Source organism: Anopheles stephensi, chromosome 2 (assembly GCF_013141755.1).
Source record: "Anopheles stephensi strain Indian chromosome 2, UCI_ANSTEP_V1.0, whole genome shotgun sequence".
Lineage (NCBI taxonomy): Eukaryota > Metazoa > Arthropoda > Insecta > Diptera > Culicidae > Anopheles > Anopheles stephensi.
Genome location: NC_050202.1, coordinates 73,249,496 through 73,275,847, shown reverse-complemented (window position 1 = coordinate 73,275,847; position 26,352 = coordinate 73,249,496). Strand labels below are relative to the sequence as shown.

The window sequence follows — 26,352 nt, the reverse complement described above, 5'->3', positions numbered from 1 at the left end:
TAGCCTGTGCTGGCAACATTGCCAACCTGCTGCCACTCCATCTGGCTGCACTGTTCGAACGTCAAAACAGATCCCGAGACTGACCGCGTGAAACATTTTGCGCACATTATTTCTCCGGTTTGGTGGTAGACGATGGATAAAGTAGTAATTAAGTCAACCGGAGAGAAGGGTCGCGGTTTATACGCCACCGAACTAATCCCAGACGGAACGACCATATTCGAAGAGAAGCCGCTCGTGTCCTGCCAATATTCGTGGAATGCTGCGTACGGGTATTTGGCGTGCGAGTACTGTCTTCGTCCGCTGGAAACGGCCGAACGCAACGTACAGCGGCTAACGAATGATCCGAATATAATGTTACCGAGGGCAGAATGCTGCACGGTAGAGGCCAATCTACTCAACCACACAAGGTGCGCCCAGTGTGGAGTTTTGTACTGCAGCAGCGAATGCCTCAGTGAGGCTCAACAACGGTACCATGCTGCAATTTGCTTGGGCGCTGAGGCGCACAACGAACAGCATCCGGTAAACGTTTTGGTGGAGTTTTGGAAGTAAGTTGCTGGACTGTGGCACACGGTCGAGTGTGAATTTATTAGTAAAACTTGTTTCCCGTTTCCCCTTGCAGGAAGATGCACTATCCACCAGAAACGTGTGGCATTATGCTGTTCGTGAAGATTGTTGGCATGTTCCGGCAGGCGGCAGATCTGGATGCACTGCAAGCGCAGCTGCAAGATTTCGTGCACAAATCCGTGAACGAAGATCTTCTTATTTTTCATAAAATGCTTGGCGAAAAGTTCACGCTGCAGATCGAACAACTGTACCGGCTGTTCTGTGACGCCTTTAACGTTGATTCGGATGATCGGCTTCGATGGTTGACACCCGATGGTTTCAGAAGCCTAATTGCGCTGGTGGGAACAAATGGGCAAGGCATAGGCACAAGCTCATTCGGTGACTGGGTAAAGAACGTTGGGGCCGCCAAGATGGAGGACAAGGAACGGCAGGCAGTGGACGAGCTGATCGATGATTTGTACAGCAAAATGGATGACGTCGTCGGAACGTTCCTGAACAATGAAGGTTCAGCGCTGTACGCTAGGCAGAGTAAAATTAATCACAGCTGCTCACCGAACGCCGAAACTGTGTTTCCCAACTCGAATCACATACTGGCGCTGCGGGCTACGAGAGACATACAGCCGGGAGAAGAAATTTGCATTTCCTACCTTGACGAGTGCAACGCCCAGCGGTCCCGACATACCCGACAGAAAATGCTGAAAGAATATTATCTATTCGTCTGCCAGTGTGAAAAATGCGAAAGTCAAATCAATGATCCGGACGAAACATCCGAGGACGAGGAAGAGGATGACGATGATATGGACGATTCTGATTGAGGCGTTTACCGAGCTGTATGATAATGAAACAATATATTGGCGGCTTGGAAGGAAACAAATAGATAAATGATCTATGATACATTCTGCCTATCACCACACTTGTTAGGCGCTTTCGGAAGCAACGACCGGTGTCAAGTTTATCAGCTGGTTGCTGTTTTCCGCCAGCTCCGTAATAGAGATACGACCCCGCTGTTTGATGAACTTGGCCACCGATTTCAGCTCCTCTTCCGACACGTAAATGAATTTGCCCCGATCGTCGATCACACCAGTGATTCGTTCCTCCTTTTGCAGCTCACCAATGCGATCGATAACTGCTTGCACTTTCAGCTTGAACTGCACTGCCAAATCTTCCAGCACGACGACCTTGTTGTCCTGGTTTAAGATTTCAAACAAGGGGAAGGGGCATTAATCAGACACTTTCCCTTGATTGTTCGAAAAGGTGTAGAACCCGTGATCCAAGTACCTGTATAAACTTGATGAACTCCTGCAGACTATTTTCCTGCCCATCTGCATCCTCCTCCTCGTAGCCTTCCTCCTCGACGCTGAACGCTTGCTTCATCAAAAGATATTCCTCGTGTTCCTTGCGCTCTTTCTCTTCGCGCGCGAGCCGTTCCGCCTCTTCCCGGTTCTTTTCGGCCTGTTCCTCCTTTTCCGCCTGTTTACGGCGCTCCTCCTCCAGCAGAGCCTCTCGCTTTTTCTGCTCTTCGCGGTGCCTTAGCTCTTGCTCGCGTTCCGTCTTCTTTTGGGCCTTGGCTTCCAGCTTGGCCCGCTTTTTAGCGCCCATCTTTTCACCCGCGTAGTCATGCTGTGCCGGGGGTATGGTATCTTCCTCCTCCGAATCGCCCACGGGTTCAGCTATCTGAGCAACACGGGCCCGATTCCTTTGGTTTCGCACCACCTGTGCGCGACGTGGAACATTCTCATCAACTTGCGCTGGTGGTGCTTGTGCTGCAGCAGCAGACCCTAGGAGAAGGACGAACGATTGTATTAACGTTTGGCGATTACCTAAATCCCTGGGGGAACACCGTACCATCACTCTTTGATTTGCTTTTGTTAAGGAATAGAAGGGTGATTAACACAACTAGCAGTGCAGTTGCGATTCCTGCAAGCAGTATTAAATCCATTTCCGAGCACCAAGGAAAGCTGCAATGTTTGTGTACGTTTCTCTTTCGCAAGACTGCTGTTTCGTGCTGAGACATAGAGCAACCTTGGGCGTGGGAGACCGTTTCGATTTTACATCGATGCATGCAAGCACTGGAAGAAAGGTGTTTGGTGTATTATTTGTAAAAATGGTTTATAAATATTCGTTTAAATGTGAGTTTGTGTATTTTTTTTTTGTTTTGAATTCGTTAGCTTTTAATCTTTTTACAATTGTTTGTTTGTTTCACGCCCCACCTACGGTTGTGTACATCTTGGGAATTCGAATGACAGTTGCGTTGCATGTTGTCAAATAGCTGCTTTCTATTGACGTGTCGGCAGAAAAGCTGCCCCGTTTCTCGAATCTATGTAAAAAGTTGGTACCTTTTCTACTGAAATCCATCTCTAACGCAGGTAAAATGTTAAATTGCCGACTGTTTGTGGTGCTGGCGACACTAGTCGTTGTCCCACTGGCAAATGGATTATATTTTCACATCGGCGAAACGGAACGGAAATGTTTTATCGAAGAAATTCCGGATGAAACGACCGTAGTAGGTAAGCCAAACACTGCACCAGAACCCTACCCCTGGCGTTTGTTATCGCGGAGGATGCGCTACGTTCCGGGTTGATAATGTTGTTTACACTCGTTTGTAGCTAATTACAAGGTAGAGCTGTTTGATCCCCGATCCGGTGGATTTATGCCATCGTCTCCCGGCATCGGAATGCACGTCGAAATAAAGGATCCTGACGACAAGACGATTCTATCCCGTGTATACAGCTCCGAAGGTGAATGAAATGAAGGAAACGGTAAAACCTTTTGGTTGCTATCTCTTACCATATGGTTTGCGAATTTCAGGCCGGATTTCTTTCACCTCCCACATACCGGGAGAACACGTACTGTGCATGTATTCTAACAGTACCGCGTGGTTCAGCGGATCTCAGCTTCGGGTGCATCTGGATATTCAGGTCGGAGAGCACACGATCGATTATGCCAATGTTGCGCAGAAGGAGAAACTAAGCGAACTGCAGCTCCGCATCCGCCAACTGTTGGACCAGGTGGATCAGATTACTAAGGAACAGAACTACCAGAGAGTAAGTAATACTACTGGGCGGTGGCTGCACCGTGCTGAGATTTCATTGTTCGGGGGTTTCCTTCCTCTTTCTATCGATAGTATCGCGAAGAGCGCTTCCGGCAAACGAGCGACAGCACCAATCAACGTGTCCTGTGGTGGTCCCTTGCCCAAACGCTGGTGCTACTGATAATGGGATTCTGGCAAATGAGGCACCTTAAGAGCTTCTTCGAAGCGAAGAAATTAGTTTAAGCGAGCGTAGCACAACGCACGGGGCGCAGTGCAGCAGCAATCAACGTTTTGTGGAAATAAAGTAAAGTAACAGCCGACAGTTGCGTGTCTCTGCTTCCTCTAACGGCTAACCAACATTTACCACCTCATGCACTATCACATCTCATACTGTTTTATTGCGAAATCAGGGTCATCCGCCATGGTGTTTACTGCAACTCAATTCTACAAATTGGGCAAATGTTCTGGAATGCGGTCCACTGCTTGATGCATTTCCCGTGGAAGGCGTGCTCACATTTCAGAGTCTTTCGCTGGCTGTGGTACTTGATATCACAGCGGCATATAACGCACATCGATCTGGCCGAGAGAAAAAGCACATATTATACCTGCAATCGTCAACATCACAATAGCGTTGCAAAACATTACAAGTCCAACACAGATAAACGCTTCAGCCGGATCCGATCGTAGTTGGGTCGAAAATGATCTTCAACACAATGCACCACGTCGCCGTACTCCTCCTGGCTGTTTTGTCGTTGCGTGAACAGAATTGCCGTTGATGTAAACTTTGATTTCTCCACTATCAACGGTGTTTCCAGCACCACATTTGTGAAATTCATTTTCAAGCTTCGTTTATACCATCGTTTTTGCCGTCTGGCGGACGGTGAACACATACTGCCCCAGAATATGGCGTATGTGCGCGATGCACATATCGACCAATCGTTTGTTTCGTGCAAGATAAGATAATATAAACCGATTTTTTCAACAACTCGCTGATTACGGAGGAGCGATAGAATTTGCGCCGCACAATCGGGAAGAAAACAAGAAAGGAGCATCGGGGTTTAAAGCATTCGTTTTATCGCAATGTGAGCGTAGTGTGTATTGAAACATTGTAAAATTGCGAGTGCCTACCAAGCAGCAGAACAAGGCGTCGTTTGGTAAAATGTAAAATAAATAAAATCTAGCTATACATATGACGACATGTACGTTTACAACTCGTCTTTCTCCAAGCTAGGCACATGCGGTTCGGAACACATCGTATTCAAATCACACTGTTGCATACGTTCAGCGTACAGCTGCTTAAAATGATCATAGCTGCAAAGCAGTGCGTCGTCCGGACAGCCGGGAATATGTGTAAGCCTTTCCTGGTGGTACAGTGCTATCGAGTGCGTTCCGTTCGGGCATCTGAAACGTGTAAGCAAATTAGTAACAACATAACCACGACCTCTGTACCACGCAATGCGACCAACTTACTTGTACAACACAAAGTATAAATTGGATCCAAACGCATCGATGTGGCTGACGCGCCACTTTCGCTTGTAACGATAGTGTTGGGCCGTGAGCGGTTCGTTGTCCTTGTACAGATTCAAAAAAGCAATCGATTTCAGCAGCGTGCCCGAGTGCGTAAAGTAGAACGTAAAGTTTGCCCTACCATTGTCATCCAGGCTGGCAAACATATCGCCGAATGCCGAGCATGCCTGACGGTACGTGAGCTCATACCCGTAACCATCGATCCAGTAATACTTCAGATCCTCGTTGTATTCCATCGTTGAGATGCTTTCCTTGTCGAACAGCAAACACCAGGGAGAAATGTTCCGTTCGCTCCAGGCCGTCTCAAAGGCACACGTCTGATAAATGGCGTGCGCTTCCTCCGGACTAACGAACGTACCGATGCGTTTCGATAGCTTCTCGATAACGCTTCGCATTTCCTTCGAGCTAGCGAAACGATCCATTTCGCGGTACGAGTAAGGGTTTTCCTTCACCTGGCGTTTCCATTTTTCACACCCTTTGTAAAACCGAAGCACCGGATCACGGCTCAGTGCCTCGGGATAATCGATCGGTTCGTCACGACCAAAGAGGCCACGGGTAAAGTTGCGTGCACTGTGTTCGGCTCGCTCCGTTTTGGTAAATTTGAATCGAAAAGCGTTACCATCATAGCGTTCGGGGAGATGGCTCCCGAATCTTTTCCGCATCCTTTGGCCCAGCTGATACAGCTCGTTCCCGCCTTCGCGCACCAGTAGCTTGGCTTCTTCTGCCTTTATCCGGGGTTGCCATTGTTCGAACAGTTCCAGCTGATCGCGGCACATTTGCCCATGTTCCACGATGTCACGCTGCAGTTCCGGTAGCGTTCCAAGCATGTGATCGATGATGCTTTTGGATGGGTTTCGCGTACCGTGACGAAATAGGCCCCAGATTTTGCTCACCGAACATCCTGTAATCAGCACCAGAACAAATTGTATGATGAATGGGGGCCTGCATTTCCATCGCACGCTTTCAGCGGGTTGTACCGGTACCGTCAACTGTAGCGATGCTTCGCACATCCTTGTTCTGTACATGCCGGTAGGGAGTTTTAGTGCCTAGCCGGCGGAATATGATATCTTTGGGATTGTGTGCACACCATCGTTCACCAGTGGCCGGAGACGGCAGGACGAGGACGAAGCTTACAAGTACCGCTAGTAGTGAAACAATATGGGACAAAGTTTGGGGTGGCATAGTGCTGAAAATTGCAAAAACTATGATCGAAGAGCGGAGTTTCGTGGTTTGGCCACACGTACTTCTACATCTTGTAGAGAAATATAAACAAATAAACCGTTTGCGTCGTGCTTCGTGGAATTACACGCCCCCGGACGAATTTGTCACGATTGTTTTGACAGCTCCAAACATCAACGAAATCAGCTAGGGCGCGTTCAAATCCTCACTTTTTTTTGGGAATGCTTTTACTCTCAGAATCGCATGAATTATCTAGTAAAAAAATAGCCTTTCTACATTTCACATCACATTTAAATATTGATTGAATAAAACGAGCGATATCATACAATTATTCTGAGATCGGTATGCCATTGTTGATTTTCGATTGCAACTGTCAACGCTTTGATTTCGATTGCGATGTTGCTGTCAACGCTTTGCACAATGGGCGAGCCTGATGATTGTATAGTGCGTCAAAAACCTTTGCTCCACGAGCACGGCGTTTCAAGATTCTTTTCCGATTTGCTCTTCGCCGAGGAAGGAGGCAGGATTTGTGTCTCTCAAGATGGTAAGTTAAAGCTGGAATATTTTAATAAAATGTGTTACCCAAGTTGAGATAAAGCTATGCGAAACGAAAAGGCAACTAGTTGTTGTGCTAAAGGCGTTTTTTCCCGAATAACCCCGAGTGTGTCAATGAAGGATGAAAAAAATCGCGTGTTGGCCAGTTCTCTTAACCTAGCTTTCTTGCTGTAGAGAAAACCACACGTGTGGGTTAGCGATTAATCACTTGAAGAAATGTATTCTTGCTTTTGTTCTGTGGTGTTGTTCTTCGATGCGAACTAGAACAATTTCGTTTCATGTAGCAATAATGTTTTGTGATCTGCGAAAATGCCACGTTTCGATCCAAAACGCGTGTTGATGTGTGGTAAATCTAACCTCACTTTTCTGCTTGCTTTCAGTCTCATCGTAAGTTTTCTGCACCTCGCCATGGTTCCATGGCGTTCTACCCGAAGAAGCGTGCCTCTCGTCACCAGGGCCGCGTAAAGGCTTTCCCGAAGGATGATGCTTCGAAGCCGGTACATTTGACCGCGTTCCTGGCCTACAAGGCTGGCATGACGCACATCGTCCGTGAAGCCGATCGTCCGGGTTCAAGTAAGTTGGAAAGCAATCATTTTCCTGCAGCTAAGCAGCGCGTCTTCTGCGCCATGTGTGTTTCAATATGATGAACATTTAATATCGTTTACGGATTTCTGAACAATTCATGAAAGACAAACCAGTTTAGAACTAGGGCTGGCTGATCGAAACACACATACGGGAGTGGCCAATGGCGCCGATATACAGTGTGAGAGTACATTTTCGCGCTAACATTTGGTTTCTGTATTGCATGTTTCCAGAAATTAACAAGAAGGAAGTGGTGGAAGCGGTCACCATTCTCGAGACACCTCCGCTAGTCGTGGTCGGTGCCGTCGGTTACATCGAAACGCCGTTCGGACCTCGTGCCCTGTGCAATGTCTGGGCGCAGCATCTGTCGGAGGAGTGCCGTCGTCGCTTCTACAAGAACTGGTAAGTCCTTACTTTCATGGTTGGAGGTTGAAAATCGACGACGCATGCGACGATGCATATCCACGCTCCGTGATACGTTTATGATGATCCTCAGCCTACGCGGCACTCCGTCTAAAGATTCATGTTCGAAACATCATATCTGTTGCCTTCCTACTGATGCGTGTTGAAAGCGTGGATTGTGTCGCATACGTTGATCGACGCGCGTTCCCATGGTTACATTGTAAAAGTAAATGGTTGCTGCTATTATTAATCTCCGAATATCGTAAAGCCCTTCGATCACTGCAAGAGGGTTGTATCGGTTGGTCATATGAAAGCCAATTTCGACCGAGAATGGAAGGGGTGCTTCCACATCCCGGATGTTTCTCTGGTTTTAGATTTTGGCTGACCATGCCGAAGGGAACATGTTGTCCTCCGCTCTGCCGGTGCCTAATGGTGTTGGGTATATCTTTCGATCGAAGCATGCGGCGCCACTAGCCCATGGTTTTGTACGTGATCGATATACAGAACCCCATATGCTACCAAGCACGATGAGGCCGGTTCCCTTTTCTTCTCTTTCACGCTTACGGCGAATCGAAATGAAAGGCGGCTTTGAACCATGGTTCCGGTGTGTCCACTATATGTGGGACGGTATGCGGCGGCATACGTTCGTCGTTTCTCTCCCCTGTGAATGCGTTGCGTAAAAGACAAAATGTCTACAACTGTGCGACATGGATGTTCTTATATCGTTTCTTGAAAGGCACGCGAGCAAGAAGAAGGCCTTTACTAAGGCTTCCAAGAAGTGGACTGACGATCTGGGCAAGAAGTCGATCGAGAGTACCTTCAAGAAGATGGTGCGCTACTGCAAGTTCATCCGCGTCATCGCTCACTCGCAGGTAAGTTCCGTCTGTTCAAGCCCGTTTGTGCATGTTAAATTCAGCACGCTTCAGTTAACGCGCGACATGACCGTTACCTCACGGGGGTGTTTCAGCTCGTCTGAAACCCCATCGTTCGGGGGCCGGCAATGGTAGTTCAATCCAGGGCTGTTCCTCGATGTCGCAGAACAAATTGCCCCACCGGAAGCATTCTTCCGGACGCGTGGCGATGAACGGTATATTCCTTAACTTTCGTTGTACCACCGTCCCCTTGGGCGATGATCACGGAGATAAACCATACCGCTCACATTTCCTTTTCCCGTGTCCCGTCTTTCCTGTTCGTACAATGGTTATGTGCGACCGAATGTCTAATCGATCTATATCCCTCATTTCCGCGCGCTCTCTCTCTCTGCAGATTCGTCTGATCAAGCAAGGCCAGAAGAAGGCCCACATCATCGAGATCCAGCTGAACGGTGGATCGATCGAGGATAAGGTTAACTGGGTAAAGGAGCACCTCGAGAAGCCGGTCCCGGTGTCGCAGGTGTTCTCGCAGGACGAGATGATCGACTGCGTGGCCGTTACCAAGGGTAAGGGTTTCAAGGGTGTGACCAGCCGTTGGCACACGAAGAAGCTGCCGCGCAAGACGCACAAGGGTCTGCGCAAGGTTGCCTGTATCGGTGCGTGGCATCCGTCCCGTGTCGCCTTCACCGTGGCCCGTGCCGGTCAGAAGGGTTACCATCACCGTACGGAGCTGAACAAGAAGATCTACCGTCTCGGTGCCGGAATCCACACCAAGGATGGCAAGGTAAGAGGAAAATCCCCTTTCGATTCTTTACCGCTTGCGAAATTTCGCCGTCATAGGTTATGATTTATGATGAAAACTTACCATTATACCGACATCAATCAATGCAAAACGAACACCACTGTGTGTACATAATGATAGGACTGATCGCCTTCTCTCTCTCTAACGGGTCGCTTGCGTGGTGGATTGTTTACACGGAAAAGGACCAACACGCTAATATGCTATCATTTCTTTCTTCCTTTGCATATCAGGTTATCAAGAACAGTGCCGCCACCGAGTACGATCTGACCGACAAGTCGATCACGCCGATGGGTGGCTTCCCGTTCTATGGTGAGATCAACCAGGACTTCGTCATGATCAAGGGTTGCTGCATCGGTGCCAAGCGCCGTGTCATCACGCTCCGCAAATCGCTGCTGGTGCACACGAAGCGTTCCGCGCTCGAGCAAATCAAGCTCAAGTTCATCGATACCTCGTCGAAGATGGGCCACGGTCGCTTCCAGACGCCGGCCGACAAGCGCGCCTACTACGGCGTGCTCAAGAAGGATCGCATCCGCGAGGAGAAGGCTCAGGCTGCTGCCGCTGCCGCCGCTGCTGCTGTCAAGCCCTCGGCATAATGTGTCCCTTTACTCTCGTTGTCGTCATCGCCGTCGTCATCATCAAGGCTTGTGTGCGGTCGCGAAAAAAGGTGTCCAGAGAGTGCAAAGACGCCTGGACGTCCGCTGTAAAGATGGCGCCTCGTATTTTTGTAAGCTGGGAATGTTTTTTTTTTTCGTGAACGCCGCAAATATAAAAAAATCTAACTACCTGCTTGGGTAGGAATGAAATACAAATCTACCTTATCTGTCGTCTAGTCATTTAAAGTGAAGGTACAATTGCGGTGTGTGTGTGTGTGGCAAAACGTAATTGAGAAACATATACGGAAAGCCCAGTAAAGTAGTTCTTTCCGGACGTTACTTGTTAAAAAATTTAGAGGAATGTTGAACATCTGCACGCCTCCTTTCGATTTCAACTAAATTCCATCGCTAGGATTCGTTTTTGTTGTTTGTATAGAGGGTTCGGGTCTCGACAGACCTCATTTGCCATTAGCTCTCGTGGAATGCTTATCGCGATGATGCCAAATGATAAGATTGCTGTAGATTACCACGCGCTCTACATTGACTCACATCCTGCCACGTGCCCAGTGCTTCTATTGAGCTTTCTTGTATATTTAGTCTTTTGCAGTTAATAAACTGGAAGAGTATGCAAAGGCTTGCACTAAAATCTACAAAAAATCGATTTTAAATTTAAACGTCAACGGGAAAGAAATCAACTAGAAGAAGTAAACAGAAGCAAGGGGCATGCACAAAACAAAACAAACCGTGCCCGGATAAAAACAGCTCGCTTGACAACAACACAAACGCGCACCCAACGCACGCCAACACATAATCGTCCCAATTGCTGAGCAGAAAACTGTGCTAGAACTTAGCTGGGCTAACAGGTGCTAATAATAAGTGTGTAAGTAAAAAAGCGAAAGTCGGACTAAAGATTTCGAAAAAAACGAATCCTTTTTGCTTACAGGACATTCAACTTTAAGGCTAGCCAACCATACGAACCATGTACACAGCAATGATATCAACGGCGATCGCTGCGATCGTAGGAATTTTCGCGGCAATACACATAACAAATAAGCTGCGGAATTCGTAAGTCGTACTGCGGTCGAAGTGTGGTGTACTGTATCGATAACTTTCGTTCACTTTCTGTTTCGATTTTCTGTGTCTTCCTCAATGACAGCCCTCACCGGAACAACCCAGGAGCAGAACGGTAGGTGATCACTGGTTTGTGTTAGATCAATCGATCCAATAGCACTTATTGCGACGTTGCTTTTGTTTTGCAGTGCTTCCAACACGGACGAGCCAGAACCAGTGCTGTGCGAAACCTGCCATATACCACAGATTGGCGATGCATCAGCGTGGAAAGTGTTTGAATGTGGCCATTGCTATCACCAGCGCTGTTTGAACTTGTTCGCTTCTCCAAACTGCTATGAGTGTGAAGTCCAAAATGCGGCCACAGGTCGGCGGATGGGTGATAGTTAACGGTGCTTAACGCTGGTGTGGCTTATGGCACCAAGTGACACTTTGGGGCTTATCACGAAAGCTAACTGTTTGCCGTTTTAGAATACGAATAATAATATATGAATTTCAAATCCGGTCTTTCGTGAGCGTAGTGAATTGGGTCGACACTGCGACAAGCCTCACCGTGTTTGATGGATCGACGGGACCTCATCGTTCAAGGAACTGTTTCATGGAAGGGACCTGGTAGTCTACAGGCTGCCAATCGCAACAGTGGGCACGGTTTAATGAAGTCCCTCTCTCTCTCTCTCTATCTTTGGCACAATCTCATCAATTATACATATCCAGACTGGCCGTCCATCCAGCGTCTAGGATGGACCGGTTTGACCCGCAATCATAGCATGAGGAACGAAAATGGGTTAGCATAGTACACATAGCAGTTGCTGTACAATTGTTGGCATGGCAACAGAGTAGAAGACACTACTTAGGTCATGACTGTGTGCAATGATCTAAGAAGGCTTTTTGGCTGAGAGAGATTTATTCAACGAGCAGCATTGACGATAAGGTACTCGGTAAGTTTGATCGCTAATAGCTGCTTATCTATCACAATCGATGGAATCGATGATCCCCTCGTTGGGGGTTTATAATGGGACAACCGGTGTTTGTTCCGGATTGTCCGGTACCATTCTCATATCATGACCCCTTCACTACATGCCCTATAAAGTGAGCAAGCGAAAGGTAAAGCAAACGATACAACTTTACTTGGTAGAGAATAGAGTCGTCGAGAAGCAAAGTTTATTGTTTTAAAGTATATTATCACTGTTCAACCGATTGTGGCACGGCGTAGTATTATCTTCCTAAAAAAAAACAAACACAAAAAAGATTTTCTGATTAAACATGGGATTCACGTTTGCTCCTTGTGTTCCGCTCATTATTGCTTCGTATTATTCGAATGGGTGTGTGATGCAGCGCTGCTGGCAAACATTCCCCCGATATGTTCACGCGTACAAATGAAGATCTCGTCGGATCAGCTCACTAGTCAAAAACAAACTGGATGACCAAATGTCGGGATTTACACCCGTAAGGCATCATTCCACTATTCGAATGGAGAATTCATCTAAGATCCCTAAGCTCATTCCACTCTGTTAGGGGGAGAACCGATCACCTTCACACTGGCGTCATCCCGCCGCCAGATGAGTAAAGCGTCGGAGACAGCAAACTTTATCCAAAACCGGCAACACGTTCCCTCCGGAAAAGTGTGTGTGTGTGTGTGACGGGTTAGAATTGTTTTCGACAGTTCGGACACTCTTGCTTGTTGGCTATCCATTTGCTGAGACATTCCACATGGAAGGAGTGCCCACAGGGGAGGCACCATCGGACCGCGGGCTGTATCTTCTCCAGGCAGATAGTGCAGTAGATGCTAAGGGGAACAAACACAAAAGGGAATCGATCAAGGCATACCGTTTCACTCCCGACATCACCACTTCATGCTTACTCTTTACTATCTGAGGGATTGTATCGGCTGTAATCACCCGATCGGTTGCCCGTACTATGATTGTTGCTGGCTCGTTCGTACGTCCGGTGCGGTTGAGCTTGATTGTTCAGATAGTACACTAAACCGATGGCGGCGAGCGTCATGACCCCTACGGTGGTGGCGAACGCAAATATCTGTGGAAAGACCATCCTGTTGCTGCTTTTTTCTCCCCAGACAGTGTTGTGGCAGTTCAGTGAGCTGCGCTAATATGCGTTGTTTTCAGCCAAAGCTCCGTCTCACTGCTTTCGTAATATCAACAAACGAAAAAAGCAAACAATCCGCGCAATGTGTGAACGTACACCGTAGTGAAAAAATGGCGTTGAAAAAAAAACAAAACATATGTTTTGAAATTTTGACAGATGCGTGGAGAACGTTTATAGCCGTTGCTAGGAAACTTGAGAAGCCCGTCATTCAAATTTCGACCGTTTTTTTTCGTCTCTATTACTATTGTTGAAAACTCACAGATAAATGGGATGATTTTATTTCTCTGAGTGGTTCAATTAAGCGGTCAATCGTATGGATTGTGTGCTTCAGATTCGCTTCTATTATTATTCTATATATTGTTAGAAGAAAAATAAAATACGTGAAAATTATCTATTTCGAAAAAAAAGGTTAACCATGCGGAAAAGCTGCACTCTCCTGTGCCATCGATATGACACAGTGAGCTGGCGTTGGTTTGCAATACCGGCCAACCGTCGTTCCACACATCCAGAGTTTATTCTCTTCCACCAGCCTTCTCAAGTGTGTGGGTCAGCCACTGCCTCAATCTGGACGTTAGACCATCCGAAACTCCGAGGTGCGAACATGTGCAGTGCTCATGATGATATGGCTAGGAAATCACTTAACATCTCCTTTTCTCGCATGTAATAAAGTAATGCTCCGTTCTTAGCGAGCGTATTTTTTTTTCGTATAAAAGGGCTTTTATTTTCAATTTAATTAAACTTCTTGTTTTCTCAGTCACTCGCTCTCACCGCACACTATTATCTAGGGGCTTTGCGTTGCACGTTTGCTAGCATTCTCGGCCCTGGAGGGGGGGGGGGGGGGGGAGGAGAAACACTAAATGCGCGTACTGCTTTCCTGATTCATATTTCTTGCTTACACCTACCGTACACGGATACCTTTCTGTTTTCCTGTCCCTTGCTTCACATTATTTACGCAAACTTCCGGTATACTGTTGGGAAAAGGCTCAATTAGGTTCGGACAGTCTAGTATGCCGATCGCGTAGGCAACCACACAGGTGCGCGCGTGCGCTCTCGGTTTGTTCCGTTACTACTCGTAGTTATCATACATTTATTGTACACATCAGCAGCGAATCACTGCTCGCCAACTATGATGGTGCTTGATTGATTGTTTGTGTGTGTGTGTTTGTCCCTTCACAGCTTTTGACCGTTACGCTTCTCTAGTGGAGTCTTTCTCAACCTGGTGAGTTTTGCTGGGTCGTACCACTATGTATCTATATATATCGGCTACTACTATGTACAACTATCACTATCACCTTCCCGCTCGATCGGGTCCGATCAGCCCGCGCGAAAATGTAATTATTGCTGGCAATTTTATTCTCAAATTGCAAGATTGAGAACCCCTCTCCCCCGTTTGCTTGCTGTTTTGTGCTTCTGGTTGTGTGTGTGTGTGGTTGATATTGCCACAAAAAAAAGAAAGAAGAAGAAGAAAAAGCGGTAGGCTCGATACATTCCGCCGTCCCGTAGTACACCCGAATGCCCACGATATGCATATTCGCGTTCGCCCCATCCTGTCACGGCTTCCGGAAAATGGAATCACAGCTACGGTGGTAAAAGCGCCACTGATTGGTTGATCACACACCTGAACGTGTAATCTGGCATTTGAGCGCTTTTCTTTCTGTGTGTGTATTCTACAAATGGAGCGCGATTCCGTGTGTGTGGTAGTGTGTGTGATATAGTGTGTAAAAATGAAAGCGATATTATACATTACACAACGATAAATAGCATACCTTTGCCGATTGCTCTACTCGCGCACACACTGTCCTCGTGCTTTACTTTCCATGCGCGCATTTTTCTTTTACCGCCCACAACATTACGCCCACATCCTTATCATAGAAATATGTCATTCTCGAACTTGTTCGCACTAGCTTAAACACAATTAGCTTATACCGTCCATGTATGTATATATGTTTGTTTGCTGTTATTCCTTACTCAGTCCCTATCTAAGCTCACCAACGCTTAAGTATATCTAATGATACGTATGTACACAGAAAACGATAAGAGTGAATATGGAAATAAACACGCACACACACTAATTAGATACTACCTAGTCACATTGAAGCATTTTTCGTAAGCATATGGGCCCAGCCAGAGGCTGGCTGTGTAAATGCACATCATGTTCGCCCGTGATCCTTCTTTAGCGATCAGTGCGAGAAAAAGCGGCACGGACACGGCTTTTCCATCATCAGAATTAAAACTTTCTTTTCATTTGATTTGTTCACCAACGTACTCAACCTTCTTCCCCCCTTTTTGTTTTGCAACACACGGAAAGCATCCGCGCAAACCGGCAACCGGCAATCGGGGAACATTTAAACTATTTAATTTGACTAGAGCTGGGGGAAAACGTATATAAGGCCTAAACGCATATTAGTAATGAAATCGATCGATCATCCGATGCCGGTCGGTTTTCTTTTTTTTTTTGCAGCAGGATTATGTGCCGTTGCATAGGGGTTGGTTGGTTGGTGGTTGGTGAGAGCGCGTCAAACATCAGAATCGCGAACAGGACCGGAGTTCGAATCCCATCCTACGCAGGACTGTGACAGCTTACGGGTAAAATCACAAGCCACGGGAAGCTAGAAGCCCAAAGACAGAGAAGACGAAGACTGTGTTTGGCTTCTTGACCCGGAGGAATAGCTTTGTGCCCAGAATTGTGAACGGGTGTAATACCGTCACACTTTGCTCATGGGGTGCGAAATCACTGAGGCTTCAGCGACTGTGAGTCCAAGCCACTGAGGCGCCTACATAATATTGCTGATGGGGAGACAGTTAGTTGCGCATCGCTCGTGTACGGTTGGTTGCTTTGCAACACAGGCCACACTAGGCAAGAGGAATGATGATGCACGCGGGTTGATGGAAGGAAAGAGGATTTTCTGGTTTGCCAAAATAAATCTACTGCCCTATTAACATTCCCTCCTTTCCCTGTATCTTGCATGCCGCATTGAACCCATATGCATTTGCCCCGGCCTGTCGAAACAGCAGGAGAGTTAAGTAGACGGGGCCGCGCACGCGCTCTAAATTGAATGATTCTTTACCGAACAAGCTAGCTGGAAGTGTTGCGCGCATCGTACCGGGGGTAATGTTTCGAAAAAATGGTAGTAAAGTAATAATAAATATAACATTTAGACGGCTATATACATGTACAAAACGCCATAATGTACAATAGAGACATTCAAAACCAGGCGACCCCCAATAGGCGTAGGTCTCGGAATCCCCGTCACGCCACAGCAAACCCGGTGAACGAACGGACAACCGGTGGTTGTCGTTGGCCGCTCGCGGATGCGGAAATCGATGTGATAGGAGCAGCCTGGTAGCCCGGGCGATAAAAGGCTTAGATCACAAATCACAGCAAATCGGTAACCAGCCCGCCAAACCACGCCATCACGATGGGCAGGAAGAAGTGAAGCAGCGCACGCTGGATCGACATTTCAGGTGCGGCGTGCGAGCTGCCGGCAGTGCTGGTACCGCCTGCACCACCGCCACTACCCGCCACACCACTGCCACCCACAACCGTTGGCACCCCGGAGCGTGGGTCCGTGTTATCGAAGCTGGGGTGAACGGGTTCGCGGAATATCATCGGATTGCCACCGATCGGATTGCTCGGATCGTCGATGCTGCTCCCACCTGACGGGGAGCCGGCCGGGTCGACTGAACCCGGTAGCGGTGGTCGTCGCTCGTTCCGCACATCGATTTCCCACAGACCCATGCCGGAGCCGGCCGATTCCTCGTAATCGATGCCGCTGCCCTGTCCGGATCCGCTACCATAGTAGCCATCCTCTGGTTGATGGGAAGAGAGGAAGCAATTGAAGGCGTTGTGTTTTTGGGAGCTGGAGTTAAGTTCTACCTACCCTGATCGTTCCACTCTACGTCGTGACCGATGTACGCATTGCTGAGATGGCTGATCGCTGTACGGAGAATAAAGAGTTGCTGCTGTACGATCGTACTTTGTCGCGACTGAAACACCCGGTTCGGGAACTCGGGATTGCTGTCGGTTTCTCCGGTCACAATCTTCGGCTGATACCTGCGCGAGAAACGAACGGGGAACACGACGTTGTTAGTATGGTTGGATGGAGGTTAGGCAGGCAGCAACATCATACACGCACCGATCAACTGCCGTCCCGTTCCAGCAGCTAGCTTCGCTCGTCGGTTGCTCCGCACTGTCCTCATTGTTGCAGAGCATGTACGGCAGCTGGGACCAGAATCGTTTCGAGTTGCTCACTTTCTGGCGAATGTCCTTCACCATACGGTCTATCATCGGTTCCTGATTGTCCTGCTCGTCCTGGTCGTTTGCCTGCTTCCGGCCACCTTTATGCTTGCGGCGGTTGGCACGCCCTCCGGCACCATTCCCGCTGGAGCCTACGTTGCTGCTGCCGGATGGTGCGTGATGGGAGCCCGTACCTGCCGCCGCCAGCCCACTCACCGGTGGACCGTTGCTGTTCGTAAACTGTACGTCACCGTCGGAGAACTGCAGGGGTTCGTACTTGAGCTCGCGGCTAGTAGAGTCACCGCCACCTGCATTACTACCGGCGGATCGTTTGGTGATATGCTTTTCAGCGCCACTGGCATCTTCCTCCTGCTGCTCGACACCCTCGTCCTCGAACGTGAACTGTGAATCGTTTTCGGACGCAACATCTGGATCGCTCAGCACGTTCGAGCGCCGTGTGATGCCTTCCACGAGCGGGAATTGTTGCTGCTCCATCGTTGTAATTAACCGGGGCTGTGGTTTGACTCCGTTCACTGTCGCCGGTTGTTCGAACAGTGTGTCCGCTTTTTCGCCCAGTGATCGACGCATGCGACCCAGCGCGGGTTGTCCGCAGCCTTGGAAAATGCGATCCGAAATGTCCTTACCGTTTTCCTGTGAATGAACCACTCTCGTCAGCAAGCTAGAGCGGGGAGAGAACGTTGCTCCCGTGTACGTACCTGGAAGTTCATGATCGCTTCCGAGATCTTGATATCGATCGGTTGCACTACCATGACGATGTTGAACGGGCCCAGCAGACGCTCCGAAATGCGCTCCATCTTAGCGACGAACGTGTCCCACTCGGTGCTGACCTCCTCGTAGCTCGGGAAGCATCCCTTCATCACGTTCACGCAGTACGCTTCGCACGGTTTCTTCGTCTGGCCGGCGCATACGTTGCACGTGCTCATGCGGGTAAGTGCTGCCGTACATTCGGCAGAAAGTCGCACCTGCCGGGATCAAGACGGTGAGAAGAACGAACCGTTCAGTTCGGAGCGGATTAGAGAAAGGGGCCTCTAGAGAAGGAGTTGGTGTACTGCCGCGCTATACTTACATTGATCATGTTACGGGCAGCATCGGCGGCTGATGCTAGAGCCTGCGCGTACGTACGCGTTGCCACGAACGAACGCTTGATCTGCACCGACAGCTTATCAGGCACGTCACCGAACGGCTTCAGGTTCTTCATGTGCTCGCTAACGCAGCCAAGGTATCTGTAGAGAGCAAAGGCAGCTGTTAGTGATGTTCAACCAATCGAAGATTAAGATATTGCTTACTTGTTGTCGAAAGTGTACTGGGCGTTCAGCACGGTAAACATCTTCTGAAAGAGTATGTTGAAGAAGTGATCCATCGTTTCGGACAGGTCGACCTTGCCGTGTGCGTAGTAACGCTCCAGCTCAGCAAACAGATCGGCAAAGACGTACGAGTTTTGCTCATAGATCGTACCATACGTGCGCTTGAACATGGCGTGGAACTCGTGCTTTGATTGACCGAGCAACTCTTCGAAGAATTCTGGAATAGAAAAGGAGGAATGGCAAATGGACGACTAATTAGTGATCGTTGGGTAGTAGGAACTTCGATATCTGCAGATGAGCCTAGACCCCCCCATATGTTGAATATAGTCTGTCGTTCTTCTAGATACAATAGCTTGCAAACTTGAATATCATTAAGACCCCCAAAACACAAAAAACACACAATGCTGTGTCTAGCTTCTCTGCCCAAAAAACAAATGGCAATAAATCGAATCGCACTCCGCTCTTCTTCTGATTGTGTGTGCTCGCTGGATAAAAATTCCAACAGCTCTTCCTTCCGATCACTGCCCCCTTTCGTCATCGCTTTAGATTGATCAACTGATTTACAGATGTGCGATTTCGGAGCAAATTAAAACTCATCAAGATGCTGCTGCCACCCATCCCGCTGGGGCATGATCTCATCGCGGTTCACGCGGGAGGCCCAGGGCCCAAAACATAAGCTGCGCGTTGTTTATCTGATTTCACCGACGCGGAGTACGCAGCTTCTTAGCGATGGCGAAGGCCCTAGGTGCAGAGCAGGCGCTGATCATCTTGCGATCAACCACTAGTCACAGCCCGGAGACACGCACAGCTCGAACGGATTTATTAGATAAAATAAAGAAATAAATTGTCGTTTCATCCGTCGCGTTCCGTTGCCGGGGTCCAGACTGGACTGAGACTGGAGAGGGAGAACTGGGTGTTATAGCCGGAATCGCTCATTTGCAAGATATCTATCGACTTTCAACAGTCGAAGTCGCCGGATCGGTCGTTGGTGTAACTCCCGTTGCGTTCCATTTCTTTTTCAATGTGTTCCAAAGAAGCTCGTTGCGCCGGGGGATACCGTTTTCCATATCAAGATTTAATTAATAGCACCCCTAGTGGCACGCGGCACCATCTGTCACGATCAGCCGATTCCGGCACCGGATCTGTATCGGATTTCTGATTTATCGAGGCAGTTCAGGGAAGCGCTAAATGCTTCTCAAACGCGTTAAGATCACACATCCCGCATGTCGTGAGTGACATTATGAACTGTTGGGGGAAATGAAATTATATCGCATTATCGCTTCTTCAATCATTAAGAAGTGATTAACATTTGACATGCGTGGTGTTGCACATTTGAAGGAAATTTTTTGAAATGTTTTAATTCATCTTCTGGTTTCTGGTGTTGCTGAGGTCGGTTGGTGGAACGATTGATCGGTTCGTTTGGAGCACATCCCAAGCTCTGGCGTGGTAAAAGTAGGACAAAGTTCAGTGTCTTTGGCAAAACATCTGGCGGTGTCTATCTGCGTGTGCGGCTAGACTACCGCTCCTCTACGCACGACCGTATAATCGTAAAAATATTTACGACCGCTGGATGGCCGAGTGGGAACGTACTGCGCGATCCAGACTAACATAATGCTAATGCTCGCGTATGCATGTACGCATATCGATAACCTCGATCAGCCTTAGTTTGCATACATTTTCCATCGATGCTTCGGTGGACGGGAGAATCTCCCACCAGGCTCTGGGGACACAATTAGCGCGACGTCTGACTACATACTTTTAACTGCAGTCCGTTTCTGAGCAAGCTTTCTAAGGGCTCCTTACAAAGAATTCTATCTTTGAGAGGATCATTGCTGGACATTGTGCCACACCGTATCGTGCTGCTTTTGTAGATGGCCAACGGCTCTGGAGCGGAAAAATTAGCTATTCACCAAACGTTCAACAGAGACAGGCACGTCCAAGGAACAGTGCGTGTAGGTTGTCCTTGTTAAGCTACCATCCCACATATTAAGCACCATTACAGCGAGCCACCCGTTGCCAGCGAGATAGGCACCATTATTCCCATCAGATAAATTGATATGACATTCAGACTTCACAGACTGCTGATGACAAATCGAACGAAAATGCTTTTAAAGATAGCGAAAGAAGCGCGATGGGAAGCAATGCTGCGACAGAGACAAATTAAGAACCGACATCACCGAATTCGCAAAGTGTCAAACGGTGCAGGACCTCCCCCCCCCCCCCACCTCCCGCTCGATCCAACACCGCCACCATAAACAAGTTCTCCCACACAGATAAATAAATTTGAAGCTGTGAACCGACTTTGACTCGCAAAAAAGAAGAAGAAAAGAAACCGCTTGGACGCGCTGGACCAACGTCCATGTTTCTTGGTGACAGGGGCGTGAATGTGCAACATCCACGGCGTATTTCGGTGGGAGCCGCGCGTCTGTGCGAATCTGACGTCATTTAGAGGGTGGCAGCAGTCGAGGCATCATGCCCACTTCTTAGCTGATTGTTGTCGTGGTCAATCATTTTCCAAAACGCCTACCTACAACAAAACAAGGGGAACACCCTGGGACCCCTCCGGCAAAAGCTGGTTGCCTGAATGGACGATCAAATTGGATGCTCTTGATTGTTTTAAATTGCAACTCGAATTTTGTTCCGTCATTATATGATCGGTTTTGATTGACAGCGAAAAGAAACGGTTTACGGATCATGCAACTGTACAGCAATTGTGCCAATGGAAAGCTATTCGGTGTGTCCAGTGGTGAAGCTTCCTTGAGGAGAACTCGCCGACGAACGCCGTGTTGACGGGACCGTTGGATGAATAAAATTAGCGTAGGTATCGTAGGAGGCCGTAGTTTCGCACTTTGTAATCAACCAAGAGACAGCGTCCCATCCGATCCAAGATAAACGCCTCTCTCGATCCGCAGGACGGCAGGTAGGTCCACGGCCAAGAGTCGTAGCAGCAATCCAAGATTCCTAAGCCACACACACACACGCACAACGAAGAAGGTATGCCCGCAGGGTCCTTCTGGCCCAGTTGACCATCTATCCGAAATGAGCCGCGGCGTGAAGCCCGGGCTACAACTCAACGCACAGTGGTTCCCATCGTTTGTCATTATTAGCAACCAAATTAACATATTATTTCAATTATCCGGATGAAATATGCAAACAGACTCGACGAAACGCTTCCCAGCGTTTCCTGTGGCACGGCTGTGGGTTGACCGTCCGTCCACGGACCGTCCGCTAGGGTGGAGAGTATGGAGAGGCATGATAGAGCACAAAATTCGACCCGTACCGTAGCCTCCTAGGCCAGCAGAGGCAGTGTGGGCAGATTAGGCATTGTTTCTTTAGCGAGCGGTTTTGTCTGCACGCACGGGAAGAGGATTCGGGTGTTGGGCTCCCGTCCTTTGTTTTATGGTGATTTCTGTAAAGGGGCAAAAAAGAATTACAACACAAACGCTGCTGCTGCTCGTCGCTGCCTGGCCGTCCGTGCCGTCGTCATCGTTTCTCGTCAGTCAGGTTTGGTTAACGGTTTGGACCCGGTTGAGGAATGGGCAATAAGGCACCTGTTGCCGACGAAACGGAAGCCCGGGCCCAAAAAAGGTTTGGCGGCCATAGCACAACAACAACAAGTGCGTGATAGCAACGAAGTACAGGGTGAGGAGTGCAGGTAGTAGATCGACATCAGCTTGTTGTTTGAGAAACGTAGATTTTGGACATCATCGTTAATGAGAAATCTTCCCAAGAAAGCCCCGGTGACAGACTTCACAAGACGCAAAAGGAATTAACGATCGATCGCTAGAGCTGCAAACTTGTGTACCTCGTACCTAGGCCTGTGGCAAGGGAGATCTTCCTGCCCGGGTATTCAAGGGTAGCTAATATTTTTGCCTGACTTTGAAGGGAATATCGTCAAGTCAAGTGGCGCTGGGATCGTTTGCAGCGACGAAGATGAAGAGCTCTCGTTAACATTTAGCATTACTGTTTTGGACTGATCAGGTACGCTAATAATTTCCTGATATAGCTAAACTCAGCTGCAAAAATAATAAAGCAGTTTAATTACCAGAGAATCATGCGACATGCGAATAATTTTGCTTTCAGAAGAACTTGTTCTTGCTTTCCAGTGTCGTCAGGTATTTTTACTAGCTTTTTTTGCGATTTTATAATTACCTTACTGCTGGTAGTCTAGCGATGGGTGTAACTTGCTGTTGTGGCCTCTTGTGTCCTTAATCTTTAATGGAGGCTAGTGCAACAAAACACAAAAATGGCCAAACTTCATTCGCTTCTCCTGCTCCTGCTTCCAGTCTCTCTGGACGGCCAATTTTCAGCACCAGCCCCAGAAGTATCTTCATTATCATTAAATCATTGATATTCATTGCCTATAAAATATGCATTCAGGCGCACGGTGTTTCGTGCACTTGTGTGCACATGATGCCACCGCCTCTTTCGAAGGCAATCCACTGACCATTGGCAATCATTTATCCCGGCCAGCCATGCACTTAAGGATAAATGAAACCACCACCGCTACAGAGAGAGAGAGAGAGCGAGGACACACCGTAATGTTGGGAGGACCGGCTGCACACCAACGAGTTTTTCAACGGACGCTACACGGATGGATGCAAATGATCCAGCACCGAGAGAGGTACAATGTACAGGGGGTGGAGGTATAGTAGGACACCGTGGCTTCAGCTGGAGCTTCACTGGTGGAGGGAAGACACGTTGCACGACGGATGTTGCAGAACGTAGGCGTCCATATTCCCCCGCGTTCAGGTTTCTCTGATGCCTGTGGCATCATCAGCAAAACCCATCACTCTCAACAGGTTATCGGAAGACCGTCTGGTCCGAACCTGTTAACTGAGGGACGGTGACAGTAGGCGAGCAGATAATAAAATCACACATCCCGCGGAACACGATGGTGCATCGTTCGGAAAATGACAATAATAAAAAAAGTGCATCACACACACACACACCCCGGAGAAGGTTAATAGCCCTCGATCGAAATGTCATTAAAACGGAGTGTGTAAAAAAAAACCACGATAGGCTATGAATAAATTGGGTATGAAATAACGGCCAACCCATCGAGAGCCAGCAGATACAGAGACTTAAAACAGCGGTAAAAGTGCATTGGTGACACAGTTTTGTGTCATCGGTGCGCCGTGGTAGCTTTTAAAATGCAAGCCAGGAATTTTAAAGAACAATTTCCCAAGCTCCTGTTGATGGTTACTAAATCACACAGCATTTGCTGACAATAAAACAATAAAATATATTCCAATTGTAATTATGTGCATGGGAAGTGTTTGAATCTGCCACCTCTGCCAGCAGGAGAGGAAGAGGTCTGTAGATAAATAAACCACGACCACTATATAAACCAGAACTGGACGGCGGACGGAGGTCCTGTACATCCGTCCCGAACCTCGATGCGCACTCCACCGAAGCCATAAAAAAAACATGGAAAATGTAAACTTCCATAGTACGAACGCCTAGCGCACTGCTACCCAGTTTCTTCGCCACGCGGAGGCGTTGAAGGCGAGGACGAGTCAGGAATCTTGGATAGACATCCGAGTGTCGCCAGTTCGGCGGATACCACTCGCACCCCCCCCCCCCCTCCTAACCAGTCGCCCTACGCAGCAGCATGGACGAGAGAAGGAAATTGGACGTGCAGCAGCGATGGCTTTGCGTTCGTTCCACTCAGCCCAACAGTATGGCGATTGGTTTATACGGCGGCAGCTACCGCTCATGAATTGGCTCCGGTCGAGACCATCGCTTCGGGAAGCATCGGGAGCCGTCGAACTCGCGATGCGACTGCTTAAAGTAAACAATGCCAACCCATCACCATACCCGTATAAGCACGTGGATTGCAAAGAGACTGCTGTGCGCGTCCAAGACTGCATCATCCAGCGGTGGTTAGTGGTGTTTTGGGGGGGGGGGGGGGGGGGGGTGTTATATGACCACGCACGCAAGCACGGTCGAGGAGGGGAGGCGTTGTGAACGCACCCAGCATACACCCAGCGTGTCCGTTCTGCGCCCCACCACAACGACCGAATGGCGCATCCATCCCGTGCGGACACGAGAAAGAGAGGCGAGCAGACGGGAAATGGTTTTGTACAAACAGAAACTCGGTTAACCCTAAACGCTAACCCGACATGTGCATCATCGAGAAGGAAAGCGTTCCGCCGGCCCGCCCAGGCGAAAGTAAATGATAAATCTTTCGTCAGGATCGATGGAGGAAAGCGCATGGACAGCAGCAGGAATGCAGGTTCGGGCAATCGGGGGGGGATCGGGTTATCGAGAAGGTTGGTGGTGGCAGCACTCCTCGCTCGCACACCCAAATACAAATAAACCCCATCGCCGGGGTGCCCACCCCATCCAGTGTCTTGGGCGCGTTTGATGTGCACTCTTCTTTTCACATGCTCAAATTTCTGTCACCACGGCATATAGGTATGAGTGTGTGTGTATGTCCCTTCGCATTAGACAGATCTCAGAGCAGGAGTTCTGAGCTTCCGAGCATATGTACGATTTTGTTGGTAAAACTATGCAACTTAGCGGCAAGATTTCGAGCGATCACACCAGGAACAAGTAAACATTTCCCGTAGTTGGAATCAACAAAGCAGATGAGGGAGAGTATTGAAGGATGACTCGGAAAGGTGTGATCATATGATCACCAGAGCATCATACATGTAACAGAGATGCTGGACAAACTGCTGGTTTTGAAGACGGTTAACTTTTCCCTGGTTCTTTTTTGTTGTAGTCTCCTTATGCCCCCCGTGATCAGTGCAGGAAAACACAAACTTCCTTTCCGTTTTCTAGCTGTTTTGTTCCTCTTCGATCTTCCGCATTCCTGACTATTCTAACGATACGGTGACACCACACACCGGCAGACGACAACGACCGGTTAGCTAAACAAACTTTAGATCAGTCGTCTTCCCGTCGTCGACGGGCACCTCACCCGTGTGTGTGTGTGTGTGTGTGCGAGCGTTCCGTTCTGCCAAAGACTCGCTTATCCACTTATGCATGGTGGTGGTCTTCCACCACTGTACGGGAATGCTGTCGATCGCATCCGATCGCGGTGAAATCTGCCGCCTGCAGGGAGCGAAGCGCGAGTACGTTGAGGTGTGCCGCTGCTGACGGGCGATAATGGTGGTTGAGAATTTACAACGCCATGTAGAATGCCAAACATTACACAAGAACGGATTCCTCTGTGCAGTTTACAGGGGCCACTTGGATAAACAACACACACCCATCGAACGGTTCGATGTGGACAAATATGTGGCAGGAGAGGACGAAGGCAGTGGGGAACACACACACACGCAAAGGGACGGACAAAATTCCGTGAAGAAGATCAACCACGACCGAACGGGCACTTGAGTAGTGGCCACGTTGTTGAGATAAGCAAATCGAACTACGCGACAAACTGTATGTCCACTCCAGCTCACGCTCTTTCTGCTTCTTGACCCACGTAAAGTGTTAACGGATACTGTGGATTAAGTTGTAGCCATCCGTACTACGCGCTCGGTACAGATTGATATTGGA

General features: G+C 48.5%; 8 protein-coding genes across 16 annotated transcripts in view; 4 read left to right on the top strand and 4 right to left on the bottom strand.

Moving 5' to 3' along the window:
- The first annotated feature begins 39 nt into the window (after window positions 1–39).
- On the top strand, window positions 40–1,460 carry LOC118503618 (SET and MYND domain-containing protein 5). The gene is made up of 2 exons (XM_036037103.1): window positions 40–545; window positions 620–1,460. The coding sequence occupies exons 1-2, from the start codon at window positions 133–135 to the stop codon at window positions 1,377–1,379; spliced, it is 1,173 nt and encodes a 390-aa protein (XP_035892996.1). The 5' UTR covers window positions 40–132; the 3' UTR covers window positions 1,380–1,460.
- Window positions 1,384–2,570, bottom strand: LOC118503619 (DDRGK domain-containing protein 1). The gene is made up of 3 exons (XM_036037104.1): window positions 2,410–2,570; window positions 1,843–2,342; window positions 1,384–1,751 (listed from the first exon to the last, which is right to left on the bottom strand). Exons 1-3 carry the CDS (start codon window positions 2,501–2,503, stop codon window positions 1,482–1,484), a joined length of 864 nt encoding a protein of 287 aa, XP_035892997.1. The 5' UTR covers window positions 2,504–2,570; the 3' UTR covers window positions 1,384–1,481.
- Window positions 2,571–2,822: 252 nt separating this feature from the next.
- LOC118503620 (transmembrane emp24 domain-containing protein eca) lies at window positions 2,823–3,917 on the top strand. Its single transcript, XM_036037105.1, has 4 exons — window positions 2,823–3,071; window positions 3,171–3,302; window positions 3,373–3,608; window positions 3,689–3,917. Exons 1-4 carry the CDS (start codon window positions 2,936–2,938, stop codon window positions 3,836–3,838), a joined length of 654 nt encoding a protein of 217 aa, XP_035892998.1. The 5' UTR covers window positions 2,823–2,935; the 3' UTR covers window positions 3,839–3,917.
- A 734-nt stretch (window positions 3,918–4,651) lies between these two features.
- On the bottom strand, window positions 4,652–6,461 carry LOC118503615 (multiple inositol polyphosphate phosphatase 1). 4 transcript variants are annotated; one of them, XM_036037097.1, is made up of 4 exons: window positions 6,367–6,461; window positions 6,100–6,308; window positions 5,066–6,023; window positions 4,652–4,996 (listed from the first exon to the last, which is right to left on the bottom strand). In XM_036037097.1, the coding sequence occupies exons 2-4, from the start codon at window positions 6,302–6,304 to the stop codon at window positions 4,801–4,803; spliced, it is 1,359 nt and encodes a 452-aa protein (XP_035892990.1). In that variant the 5' UTR covers window positions 6,305–6,308; window positions 6,367–6,461; the 3' UTR covers window positions 4,652–4,800. The 4 variants fall into 4 exon arrangements, with proteins under 4 accessions (XP_035892990.1, XP_035892992.1, XP_035892989.1 ...); XM_036037099.1 differs by having other exon boundaries at window positions 6,106–6,308; XM_036037096.1 differs by having other exon boundaries at window positions 6,100–6,460.
- Window positions 6,462–6,702: 241 nt separating this feature from the next.
- LOC118503617 (60S ribosomal protein L3) lies at window positions 6,703–10,327 on the top strand. The gene is made up of 6 exons (XM_036037102.1): window positions 6,703–6,845; window positions 7,237–7,429; window positions 7,672–7,840; window positions 8,577–8,712; window positions 9,107–9,496; window positions 9,745–10,327. Exons 1-6 carry the CDS (start codon window positions 6,843–6,845, stop codon window positions 10,105–10,107), a joined length of 1,254 nt encoding a protein of 417 aa, XP_035892995.1. The 5' UTR covers window positions 6,703–6,842; the 3' UTR covers window positions 10,108–10,327.
- A 139-nt stretch (window positions 10,328–10,466) lies between these two features.
- On the top strand, window positions 10,467–12,453 carry LOC118503621. Of its 4 annotated transcripts, none has more exons than XM_036037107.1 (4): window positions 10,467–10,970; window positions 11,051–11,172; window positions 11,264–11,293; window positions 11,367–12,453. In XM_036037107.1, the coding sequence occupies exons 2-4, from the start codon at window positions 11,087–11,089 to the stop codon at window positions 11,563–11,565; spliced, it is 315 nt and encodes a 104-aa protein (XP_035893000.1). In that variant the 5' UTR covers window positions 10,467–10,970; window positions 11,051–11,086; the 3' UTR covers window positions 11,566–12,453. The 4 variants fall into 4 exon arrangements, with proteins under 4 accessions (XP_035893000.1, XP_035893002.1, XP_035893001.1 ...); XM_036037109.1 differs by having other exon boundaries at window positions 11,018–11,172; XM_036037108.1 differs by having other exon boundaries at window positions 10,467–10,983.
- On the bottom strand, window positions 12,299–13,399 carry LOC118503623 (probable E3 ubiquitin-protein ligase ATL44). Its single transcript, XM_036037110.1, has 2 exons — window positions 13,037–13,399; window positions 12,299–12,961 (listed from the first exon to the last, which is right to left on the bottom strand). Exons 1-2 carry the CDS (start codon window positions 13,222–13,224, stop codon window positions 12,820–12,822), a joined length of 330 nt encoding a protein of 109 aa, XP_035893003.1. The 5' UTR covers window positions 13,225–13,399; the 3' UTR covers window positions 12,299–12,819.
- Window positions 13,400–14,119: 720 nt separating this feature from the next.
- LOC118503614 (glypican-6) overlaps window positions 14,120–26,352 on the bottom strand; it is a 61,868-nt gene continuing 49,635 nt past the window's right edge. For all 3 annotated transcript variants that reach the window (XM_036037095.1, XM_036037093.1, XM_036037094.1), the window contains 6 exons: window positions 18,823–19,057; window positions 18,603–18,759; window positions 18,232–18,498; window positions 17,415–18,166; window positions 17,160–17,332; window positions 14,120–17,088 (listed from right to left, as the gene is read on the bottom strand). In XM_036037095.1, the coding sequence (XP_035892988.1) occupies window positions 16,655–17,088; window positions 17,160–17,332; window positions 17,415–18,166; window positions 18,232–18,498; window positions 18,603–18,759; window positions 18,823–19,057 (2,018 nt within the window). In that variant the 3' untranslated portion in view covers window positions 14,120–16,654. The remainder of the gene's footprint in view (window positions 17,089–17,159; window positions 17,333–17,414; window positions 18,167–18,231; window positions 18,499–18,602; window positions 18,760–18,822; window positions 19,058–26,352) is intronic.

Bases quoted from the DNA above. Each gene is read 5' to 3' on its own strand.
- LOC118503615 (XM_036037097.1), bottom strand. From the start codon at position 6,304: ATGCCACCCCAAACTTTGTCCCATATTGTTTCACTACTAGCGGTACTT. The intron at 6,024-6,099 runs GTACAACCCGCT...TGCTGATTACAG, and splicing joins CGCTACAGTTGACGGTACCG to GATGTTCGGTGAGCAAAATC. The intron at 4,997-5,065 runs GTAAGTTGGTCG...TACACGTTTCAG, and splicing joins TTATACTTTGTGTTGTACAA to ATGCCCGAACGGAACGCACT.
- LOC118503623 (XM_036037110.1), bottom strand. From the start codon at position 13,224: ATGGTCTTTCCACAGATATTTGCGTTCGCCACCACCGTAGGGGTCATG. The intron at 12,962-13,036 runs GTAAGCATGAAG...TGTTCCCCTTAG, and splicing joins AATCCCTCAGATAGTAAAGA to CATCTACTGCACTATCTGCC.
- LOC118503621 (XM_036037107.1), top strand. From the start codon at position 11,087: ATGTACACAGCAATGATATCAACGGCGATCGCTGCGATCGTAGGAATT. The intron at 11,173-11,263 runs GTAAGTCGTACT...CCTCAATGACAG, and splicing joins ACAAATAAGCTGCGGAATTC to CCCTCACCGGAACAACCCAG. The intron at 11,294-11,366 runs GTAGGTGATCAC...TTTGTTTTGCAG, and splicing joins AACAACCCAGGAGCAGAACG to TGCTTCCAACACGGACGAGC.
- LOC118503617 (XM_036037102.1), top strand. The intron at 7,430-7,671 runs GTAAGTTGGAAA...GCATGTTTCCAG, and splicing joins AGCCGATCGTCCGGGTTCAA to AAATTAACAAGAAGGAAGTG. The intron at 7,841-8,576 runs GTAAGTCCTTAC...GTTTCTTGAAAG, and splicing joins CGTCGCTTCTACAAGAACTG to GCACGCGAGCAAGAAGAAGG.
- LOC118503620 (XM_036037105.1), top strand. From the start codon at position 2,936: ATGTTAAATTGCCGACTGTTTGTGGTGCTGGCGACACTAGTCGTTGTC. The intron at 3,072-3,170 runs GTAAGCCAAACA...ACTCGTTTGTAG, and splicing joins GGATGAAACGACCGTAGTAG to CTAATTACAAGGTAGAGCTG. The intron at 3,303-3,372 runs GTGAATGAAATG...TGCGAATTTCAG, and splicing joins CCGTGTATACAGCTCCGAAG to GCCGGATTTCTTTCACCTCC.
- LOC118503618 (XM_036037103.1), top strand. From the start codon at position 133: ATGGATAAAGTAGTAATTAAGTCAACCGGAGAGAAGGGTCGCGGTTTA. The intron at 546-619 runs GTAAGTTGCTGG...TTCCCCTTGCAG, and splicing joins GTTTTGGTGGAGTTTTGGAA to GAAGATGCACTATCCACCAG.
- LOC118503619 (XM_036037104.1), bottom strand. From the start codon at position 2,503: ATGGATTTAATACTGCTTGCAGGAATCGCAACTGCACTGCTAGTTGTG. The intron at 2,343-2,409 runs GTACGGTGTTCC...TCCTTCTCCTAG, and splicing joins AAGCAAATCAAAGAGTGATG to GGTCTGCTGCTGCAGCACAA. The intron at 1,752-1,842 runs GTACTTGGATCA...ATCTTAAACCAG, and splicing joins AGTTCATCAAGTTTATACAG to GACAACAAGGTCGTCGTGCT.